This window comes from Hirundo rustica, chromosome 9 (assembly GCF_015227805.2).
Source record: "Hirundo rustica isolate bHirRus1 chromosome 9, bHirRus1.pri.v3, whole genome shotgun sequence".
NCBI classification, from domain to species: domain Eukaryota; kingdom Metazoa; phylum Chordata; class Aves; order Passeriformes; family Hirundinidae; genus Hirundo; species Hirundo rustica.
The window spans coordinates 30,952,007-30,962,365 of record NC_053458.1 but is presented as its reverse complement, the minus strand read 5'-3'; the positions used below and the strand labels follow the sequence as shown (position 1 = coordinate 30,962,365).

Here is a 10,359-nt window from a genome sequence, read left to right as displayed (position 1 = left end):
TAGAGATTATTGTTCTTCCACCTATGAGTTTCTTTATGAACGTGGTGTTTTTCCTTGAATTTCCATAGTGCAGAGATTCCCTTTGCAGCCTGTGGTGGTATGAAAGATGGACAGTGACAGAAAGCCAGAACAGTTTTTTTCTCTTAAAATCCGTTTGGAGTAAGGCACCTCTGTCTGTCCCACCTGGCTGCATTCTTCTGAAACTGAGGACTTGTGTTTGTTGTTGAGCCCCCCTGGAAGCCCACTGACCCACCGGCATCTTGTGAATATGGTTCTGTTTCTCAGCTCTAGAACAACAGTCGCAGATTTCTAAAAGACATGAATTATTGCTGTTCGTTCTCCTGTTCCTCACCTCCTGTGGTTAATGCTCCAGGTAGTCATTTCTGCCTGTGTGGAGTGGGTAGGGAGGGCAGTGAAGCAAGGGCCTGCAGCCTCCGAGTTGTCCATGTTGTGTTCCTGCCACTGCTCCCAGCAGGTCCTGGAGATGAGCTCCCCTCTTCACCTGGCACTGTAAAGTACACACTGGTGGCACTGGCACGAGTGACAGAAGTGCACAGGTGGTGATACAGGATGTACCAGCTGTACGGAGTTCCCTGCTAAATGCTGTTCTTTGCTGGTCCCGCAGGAGATGGGAAGTTGGCACTGCATCACCTACAGAGTGGACTATTTTTATGGATCCCTGCAGACAGAATTTTGTAAAGTGGAGCAGGACAGCTTTCTACTTTGATTGGAAGCATTATTATGAGTAACTCTTAATTGGTCCCTGTTCGCTGCTGCTGGGTGGGATTTTATCTCCCTGTTTTCTTTAGATGATGAGTATGCAGAAACCAAGTGCTTTTGTGGAGAGGTCAGTGTTTACTTTTGACAGGGAAACACTACAGTCAGTGTGTCTCTTACACAACGCAAACCAGTGGGATGTAAGTGGAATAGCTGCATTTGCACTGCTGGCTTAATTCACTGTTGTTTCCCAGAGCAGCAGTCCTGTCTTAATGTGCACTCTCTCCTTCTCAGTGTTTTACACACACCGTGCACTTGCTTGTTGCTCTTTATAAGGAATTAACTCTCTTTCCTGGTTGTTCCTTTCTTTCCACAGAGGGAAAACCGCAGGCTCCAAGAAGCAAGCATGAGGCTGGAGCAGGAGAACGATGACCTTGCCCATGAGCTTGTAACGAGCAAAATTGCCTTACGGAATGACCTGGACCAGGTATTGTTAACAGAGTTGGATCCCAACTCAGGCTTGGCAGCAGCAGTTTGGGGAGCCCTGCTTTGTGCTCAAGTGAAAGCATGAACACATTAAAAGTATAATTATTTTTGCCTTTATTTTCCTGACAAACTTCACTCTTAGCTGCACTCAGCTGGATTTCCACATGCCACTGTAGACATTCAGTGGGGTCTGGCCAAGACTGATTGCATCTTCTCTGCTGGGGATTGTTTAGAAAATGTAGGCCATAACCTTTAGGCAGATAGCAAAGAACGAATGCTTCCTTGAAGAAGGTATCATGTACTTCTTGGAAGACCAGTTTCAAAGGAAGTTGCATTGCAAAATGTCAGTGCGGATCTGTTTTTCACAGCACTTTTAGTACGGCCAACAAAATTCAGAGATAATGAAGTGGCATGGCACCAAAAATTCAGAGGGCTCCTGGCTGTTCACTGATAACTGCTCGTGCTCCCTGTGGAGACTGAAATGTGGAGGGCAGCAGCATTCAGAGCCCTTTGCCTCAGAGACAGTGGTTTTCAGGGAACCACACATTCAACCCTCTGCACTGCACTGCAGGTGCTTGGAGAAACTGGAACAAACATGAGAAAGGAGGAATGATCTGTAGTTCCTTCAAAGCATATATTAAACAGGTCTTTCATCAAAAATATCCATGTAATCCCCAAGTTCTTTTGTTCTAAGATGTTAATCTCATCAGTTTTCCATTCTTGGACTGTTTGTTTTCCTTTTTCTCTTAGAGCCTTACACACACTAAGCAATGAAGAAATCCTTAATCCATCTCTTCAGTCATGGAGGTGGTGGAGCTGGTTCTGCTGCCTGCAAACACCACTAATATCCTCAATAATTGTTATAACTGTGGCAGAAAGATAAACTGATACCACCACAGTGGTAGAAAACCAAACTTCAGCTCAGAGACAAGTTCTATATGGTTCTTTGTTTCCAAGGCTCTTTTCCCTCCTGCAATTTCAGCAAAGTCAGTGTTAATTGGCCACAACCATTTCCTGCCCTGGATCTCACTGCTGAACAGGAAGGGTGGTGAGATGCCATGTGTGCCTCCCAGCTGGGGAGTCCTACAGAATGTATCCAAACACTGAGAAATACATTTCTCTCCTGATCATCGGTGAGAGCAGCGCTGGCAAAAACAAAGCGCTCCCAGTATGTGTTGCCACAAGCTTGGTCCTTCCAGAGAAAATGATATTCTCAATTATCAGTTTTCTTCACGTAATACTTACTTGCACCAATAAACCATTTTATTTGGTGGTCCTGTTTGTCTCTTACACTTGTCTTTGCCTGAACTTTTTGTAGGGTACAATGCAGACACCTAAGTATTTTACAGATACGTTTTCCCTGCTCACAGATTAAAAAATGGGATGAGTTATTTGAAGTTGCACAGGAGGTAAATCATGCTGCCCTCACTTAGATTAATATTGCTCCCAACAAAAATTTTCTATACATCGCAGTTTGTTCTAGGACATAATATCTGTGCTTATGTACCATGTGGGCATAGGTGAACAACTGGCCAAAGGGTCCTTTTGCATAGCTGTTGAAACAGTGTAATAATTTAGTAAATGGCTAACTGAAAAGGGAATTTCATATCAAAAAGTTATGTGAGCCATTAGAGGGCAGGAAAAGGCAATGCTAAAACCTGAACCCAGTGTATTTTTGAGCTGTGTATCCCAGTGTGTTTGTATTGGCACAGATAACACCTGATTTACACAAGTGTCTCTGATTCTAGGCTGAAGACAAAGCAGATGTTTTGAACAAGGAACTTCTCCTGACCAAACAGAAGCTAGTGGAGACTGAGGAAGAGAAAAGGAAGCAGGAAGAGGAAACTGCTCAGGTAAGGCATTCTCCAGATTTTCCCATTTAGTTAGTAAATTCGAGAAAAATGATATGCAGAAAAAGGTGGATGTGTTGCAGTTGTGAAAAGGATTTTGTCCTCAAAATATAGTTTCAGTCAAAAGTTTATAGGGCTAAGGGAAATTTTCTTTTCCCAAAGTACAGTTTTCAGTGTTTTTCTTTGAGCTTTGAATGTTTCATTTCTCATAGCTTATCCTCTTCCAAGTATTGTAACAGTAGTTGTCACTAGCAGGGAGCAATCTCAGCTACGGAGATGTGATCCGACCTCTTAACTATCTAAAGGAAGGAGCTGGAGGAGTTGTTGCCTTCTGAGAGCCCATTCTGGATTCAGCTCCTGGATCACTTAAATAATAATGTTCCTGCCTGAAGCTAGACCCAAACAGCACAAGAACAGGGGTGGGGGTGGGAGAACTTCGCTGACTAGACCTGGCTGCATACTCAGTCTTCGTTCTGTAATCCTGTATATCTAACCTGCACGTTTGGAATGCGATCGCCTGATTTTTATTTTTGCTATTTGGCAACAGCGACTGCAACAATTAATGTTAATTCATTGTGTCTCTCTAAAATGGAGCTCTCTGTTTGCTGTAAGTAAGGCAGTGAGGCTTTTTCCTGCTGAAAGGGCCCTTCAAGTGGAGTGGTTCTGAAGGAGAGATGAGTTAGCTGTGTTTTCTTTCACTCAGTGCCAAAGACCCAAACAGATTTTTTTCTCCTGTTATGGAGATGAGCGTGATAGCGTTGAGAGATTCTTCTTCTTGTTCCATCTCCAAACAAACAAACAATCTGGCCAAACCTGCTGTGACAGTGTGCAGAAAAACAAAAACTAAATCAGTAACCCCCACTTAATAGCAATGGTTTTTTTGTGTGTTCTGTGGACCATGATGTACCACCATTTAACACAGAATGGGAATTAAGTTACAGAATTCTCCAGCCAGAGATAAAGGGTCACAATACAGACTTTTTGGTTATCACTGATATAATCAGTATTTGTAAACTGAGTAAATCAGACAATTGTCTGAGAACTGGAATTTCATATGAAGCAGCTGTAGAGCTGTTGTAAACAGAGCAAGACACGAAGTAAACAATCTGTTTAAGAAGTTCTGTCAGTGTACTGTGTAACTTCTCTCCTTCATTTCCTAGCTGAAGGAAGTCTTCAGGAAGCAGCTGGAGAAAGCAGAATCTGAGATCAAGAAAACCACAGCCATTATTGCAGAGTATAAACAGGTACCATTCCAGAGACCCTGTCTCATATTTCTTCTTTCATCCTGTTATGAGAGCTGAATGTTCAGCACTGCAGATCTCATTCTTCAAATAAGCTCCACCTTTCAGGCTTTCGGAGAGCAGTGTTGTAATTTGTCATAAATCTTCCTGTGGGTTTCCTAATAGTCTCCTAATTAGGCAGTCAGGAATAACCTGTCTTTCAGCTAATTTTAGTACTGTAGGGTGAATGCTTCTGTACTTTGTGACATAATGCAGTAAACATCATAAACCAGCTCATCCATAAAATGTCCCTGTCTCTTTGTTCCGGTTCTGTATTGAATACTGCTGGCTTTTTATCGTTAGCAGCAGCAGTGGAGTTGTTAAGGGGAAATGCATATACCTGAGTGAGGCAGAATTTAAGAAATGTTGATTCTAGCAAAAACCAATGTTAAAAAGCACAGATTCTACTTTGGTATAGAAAACTTGAGCTAAGAGTCTCTTTCTCTGCTCCAGATTTGTTCCCAGCTGAGTACCAGGCTGGAAAAACAACAAGCGGCCAGTAAAGATGAACTGGAAGTTGTGAAGGTGAGAACAATGTCTCTGCAGGGGGGATATTTCTAACACAAGTGTTGCTGAATGCCAGGGATACAGAACGAAACCTGAACTGCACCTTAAAGTACATCAGTAGCCCCACATGCATTTTTCAGCAGATGTAAACAAGGAGAGGGTTTATTTCCTTTCACCGTTCCTTATCTTGCATCAGACTGTGTGGAACTCTCAAACTGAAGTGCATTTAGTACTCGACTTTTCTTTTTGCTTTTAAAATATATACTTCTGGTAAAAAATATAGAGAAACAGTATTTACTTGTTTAACTGGATTAACTGGGGAAAAAAAAAAAAAAAAAAGACTCTCTAGAAGACAAAACGTGTTTCTCAAGTGTGCACAGCAGAGGGAATGGAATTGGCCAGAGTGGACAAGGTTTATGTTTGGGTTACTGTAATTTAAGTAGAACTGGTTTAAGTAATTAAACCAAATGACACAGCTAGGGCCATCCCCAGAATATCCAGAAGGGGTTCCTCTCCCTTCTCTAAACCCCTTACCAGGAACACCTACATAAGAGGTAAACATTTCCTGATAGGTAATAATAATAATAATAATTCTGAGTAGGCAGAGTTGTTTACCCTCTGCTGTCGGTTCTACATATTTCTTCAGCACTCAAGCTGAACTGGCTTTGTTGCTTTTTAGTGACTTTTTAATGTTATTGATAATAACATAATTCTAGAATTGACATTCTTACATTATGCTGAAATAGCTCAATATCCTGTTTTAGTCTGTGCAAGCCAGGCCAGCTGTTTCATCTACTCAGATTTGATTTACTCTTCTGAGTTGTGCTGACTTAAATATTACAAAACTTTGGTAGCAAGAAGATTGTAATATAGGAGCAAAGTCTCCATGCTTAGAGCATGCTAAGTAGATTTTAGGTATTTTTATACTGGTTAACATACCCTGGAAATTGTTCATGAACTACTCAAATTCTTCTATGCCAATTATAAAAACTGCAGTACTTGGTTTGAGATTGAGGCGGTCTGACAAATAAAATGGCTCTTCCAGGGAAGTACAACAACTGCTGTAGCATGGATTAAGAATGAGCTTTCTGGGTATTTCAGGGTAAAGTGATGGCCTGCAAACACTGCAGTGAGATTTTCAGCAAGGAGGGGGCACTGAAGGTGCCTGCTGTAAGCACGGACAACAAAGGCATCGAAACAGACGATGAGAAAGACGCACTGAAGAAGCAGCTGAGAGAGATGGAGCTGGAGCTTGCACAGACCAAACTGCAGCTTGTGGAAGCCAAGTGCAAAATTCAGGTACGTGGCATTCAAGTACAGCAGGGTGGTCACCCTAACCTCATGCTCGGTCCAAAATTATTCTGAATCCTGCAAGCCTGTATTATCTGAACTTTCAGAAAAAAAATCTGTCTTAAAAAGAAAAAGATGATTTCATTTGTATGTCGAAATATCTTACACCGTTTCAGTTGAATATCTTCTCTCCCCAGTGCCTGGGAGATTGCAAGGGAAGTGCCGGACTGCAGGGACTTGGTGTGAAGATGGTTCTTTGTTAGTCAATTAGGTTTTGATCAATTCTGACTATTCTGCTTTCTTAGGAGCTGGAGCACCAGAGAGGAGCCCTTATGAATGAAATCCAAGCTGCCAAAAACTCTTGGTTTAGCAAAACGCTGAACTCTATCAAAACGGCCACAGGCACACAGGCCCCACCGCAGCCCCAGCCGCCCCTGCCTCCCAGAGAGGGCAGCACATAGTTCCAGCCACAGCCGGCACAAGAGCACAAAGAACAACACAGCCGAAACCTTGGAGGATTCGTCCAGTGGTCCCTCCTCCTGGGCAGAGGACAGTGAGGCAGGAGTGCAGGCTTGAAGTGAAATTCTTCAGTGTTTTTCATTCATTTTCTGATGTGACCCTTTTCCAAGGGAAAAAAAAAAAAAAGGTCCTGGTTTATGTTTAATTCCTACTTCCATACTGCCTTGCTGAAAGCCACGTTCTGATACCTTCATACTTTTACACTTTATTTTATATGACTAGATGTTAAATAAATATTTCAAAACTAGGTCTTTAATACACATCTAATTTGAAATTATTCTTGTCTTGCATAGAAGGTTTTTCTTCTTCTGGAGGAAGAGAGAGAGAATTGAAAATGTACAGTACTGCAGCATAATCTCTCCCTAGAAAGCACAGTGTAAGACATTGAGGATAACTTAGGCCCTGGGACCATCTCAGAAGTTTATCACAGCAATTGTGTCCTGCAGAGAAGCACTTTTGTAAAGCTTAGGCCATAGCAAAGACAAGCTTGTGCTCTCCTGGTACAATTGCCATGAGTTTCCCTTACAACTTCTTAGTTTGGATTGTTTTTTCTTCAGAAATGCAAGTAGTGCAATTTTTGTACCACTGTTGTTTAAAGGCTATTTACAGCTCAACTGGAATTTAACAAAAAGTTCCCTAGTTCCCTTTTTTAATTCCTGTTTGTATTAAGAATTCCAAGGAATAATTCCTTCAACTGGGATAAAGGGAGAACTGTTTTGACACTTGATTTTATTTTGCTGAGAAGCAGACTAGAGACCTTGCATGGTTTTGACCTTTTGTAAATCCTGTGCAATAAAGGGTAGGTTTTATAAATAAAAGTAATGAAAACCTTGCCCTGGGTCTATATTCAGATTCCAAATTTGACACAGGAATGAGGTATCAAATAAAACACCCAAGAAGTTTGTGCTGTACCGATGAATAAAATACCATAGAAACAAGACCTGTTTGCTAGAAGTGTTTGGTTAGGAAACACTTTGTTGGTATTACTTATTTTTATAAAAACAAGCATTTTCAAGTGGAATACAAGCCCTAAACTTTCCTTTGGGGGTAGACATCTCTGGTTGTGAAGAACCTGTCTGGTTGTTTTATATCTCTTAAGGTAAGAAAGTTCAAAAGCATTTGTTTTGACTAAACATGAAGTGTTCATAGAAATACTTATTTCATGGAAAATTAAACTATTGCTTGAACTGATGGAATATTTTTTTAATTATACATGTCATGTCTGAAGATGGTCTTGCAGGTAAATGTCATTGCTGGACTAAATGTTGTGTATTAATTGTTTCATTTACAAGATTCTTCCAGGGGCACTAGTTCTGTTTTGATCTTTTTTTTTTTTTTTTTTTTTTTTTTTTTTTTTTTTTTTTTTTTTTTTTTTTTATTCTAAGGAATGCCATACATTGTCGGTTTTGTACAATAAAATTTAATAATACCCATCTTGTGCTTTGTTGTCAAGCATAATTGTGAATTATTTTCAACAGGGTAGTACAAATTTAACATTACCAGTGCCAAAGGAAAGGTTCTAAAAGGCAGTCAGCTGATACAAGTAGAGATCAAAATATAACCACCATCATGAGACAATTCTCTCTCTTAAGAATAATAGGTTTAAAAATGTTAATATTTTAAAATGTACCTTTGAGAAGAGTGATTATCTGGAATTACTAATACAGTGTGGAACAAAAGGGGGAAAACCAGAAGGTATTTCTTTTGCAAATGTTATCAAAGATCTTTTTCCTTGGTCACTGTCTTGCTCATAATATTTGCATAAATGTTTCCATTCTCTTGACTGACTAAACCCAGTGTTAGTCATCACTTACGAGTTCCGCTTCACATTCAGAACGTGAATCTGAATTCATAATAAATCTGAAGTGACATTTAAGGATATCTGGTGAACATCTGATTGTTGCATTTGAGAGTACTGTGTCCATGAGGGAAACTGTTTATTTGACAAGTGTCTGAATTTATCATTTCATTTATCTTAAATCATACTTACAAGTGGAAAAGTTCAGTAAGAATGATTAAAGGATTGTGTTAGGCTGCGATTGCCTGAGCAGATGAGTTAAGAGCTCACTCCTGCTTACCCCTCCAACTCCCCATTGTACAGTCCTGTCCCTTGTCCTTGTTGTATGTACTGGAGATAATGAAAAACAACAAAAAGCCGTGGGTGGATTTATCCCCCTACTGTTCATCAGTGAATGAGTTAAATCACCTCAAAGGGTCCAGTGAGTGCAAACGGATCATGGGAGTGGGGCTTTTCCAGGTTCATCAAAAAGGATCTGGTAAATAAGGTCACCACGTTTCACAGAATGAGCTTTGACACAACATTCATTTTCTCAGTGTAGCTGCTTTCTGACTTTGGAAGTTGAGTTTCAGGAACCAGTTGAGTTTCAGGAACCAAACCACATTTGCTACCTGCTAGCCGTGATGATTTCAAACTCTTGTAAGGATGGAAGCTGGCTTACCTCACCCAAAGGATGTTTCAGAAAGCAGTGACCTTAGAAGCAGCAAACAATTCTCACCTTCCAGCTGTAGATCCAAGGTAGCATTTGTAGCAATGGCATTTGGAAGAGTAACATTTAGTTGGAAACTGCATCTTCTCAGCATTACTGAAAGAGTAAGAAAATAGCTTTATGGCATCCTGATGAATATTCAGAATGAAGAAAAGGAGCAGTACTCCCTGATTAAACCAGGCAAGCTAAAATTCTATCTCCTGACTATAGATGCTATTGGGAAATTCAGTTTCCTGCAAGAAAAGAGATCTCTGTGGGACAGAACTACCTACACACATATACTTGGTGGATTTGTCAGGGATAGTTGGCTTATTGTTCAGCTTTTCAGCAGGAAACATCATCAAAGTCTCACTGAAACCGTTGTTTCTGTGTGGCACTGGAACAGCTAAACATAGCTCCTAAGTCTGGAGTGATCAACCTTTTTTCCCTGAGTGTGTAGTAAACTATGTGTTCAGATCAAGCTTTTATTAAAATTAATTTGAATTTTATAAATATATATGTGGAACTAAAACCTATTTTTAAATTTTATTGAGAATGCACCATTCTGAAATAAAGTCTTTACTTTGATTAGGAACAAACCTCCAAAGAATATTTTTACTACAACTTTTATTTTGTTGGACTATAATCTGTTCCTGAGATGCCCAGTATGAGGGGCAAAAAAGAAAAAAAAATTATTCATTTCATTTTAAAGAGTTTGTTTTCCTTTGACTGTAATGCTTTACAGGCTAAATGAAGCAAGGCTGATTTGGTTACGTGGTATATTTGTGAACTGGTCTTGTATTACTTTGTGAACCAAACTTAATATTCTAAAGTAATAGACTTATTCCAGTTAGTTTATGTTTCTAAATGTACCTGGAGAGGATAAAAAGAAAAAATATAGAAAATACCATAGGTAGGGAAGCCAAGAAACTGCAAAATCCCTGAGGCTCATCTGCAATAGGATTTGGCAGAACCAGTCTCAGGAAAGGTAGTCAGCCATGTACTCAGTGCTGCCAGTGACAAACCCACCTTTGTCCCGTCCATTAATGAGGATTTAATTTGCTGCAGCTGAGTTACATTGCTACAACTAAGTTAAAGTGCTTGCACAGGTAAGCAGTATTTTTTTTTCTTTGTTAGACATTTTAAATTACTTCTCTTAGTTGGTCCTTGAAATTTCTTTTAAGGTAAATGATCATGTCTGCTACTGTGTTAAGAACAACTTGA

At 40.0% G+C, this 10,359-nt stretch overlaps 1 protein-coding gene across 11 annotated transcripts in view; it reads left to right on the top strand.

Moving 5' to 3' along the window:
• RABGAP1L (RAB GTPase activating protein 1 like) overlaps positions 1–7,533 on the top strand; it is a 214,774-nt gene extending 207,241 nt beyond the window's left edge. For all 11 annotated transcript variants that reach the window (XM_040073100.2, XM_058421780.1, XM_058421779.1 and 8 more), the window contains 6 exons: positions 1,094–1,204; positions 2,952–3,056; positions 4,214–4,297; positions 4,787–4,858; positions 5,942–6,139; positions 6,436–7,533. In XM_040073100.2, coding sequence (XP_039929034.1) covers positions 1,094–1,204; positions 2,952–3,056; positions 4,214–4,297; positions 4,787–4,858; positions 5,942–6,139; positions 6,436–6,591 — 726 coding nt within the window. In that variant the 3' untranslated portion in view covers positions 6,592–7,533. The remainder of the gene's footprint in view (positions 1–1,093; positions 1,205–2,951; positions 3,057–4,213; positions 4,298–4,786; positions 4,859–5,941; positions 6,140–6,435) is intronic.
• Positions 7,534–10,359: the final 2,826 nt, after the last annotated feature.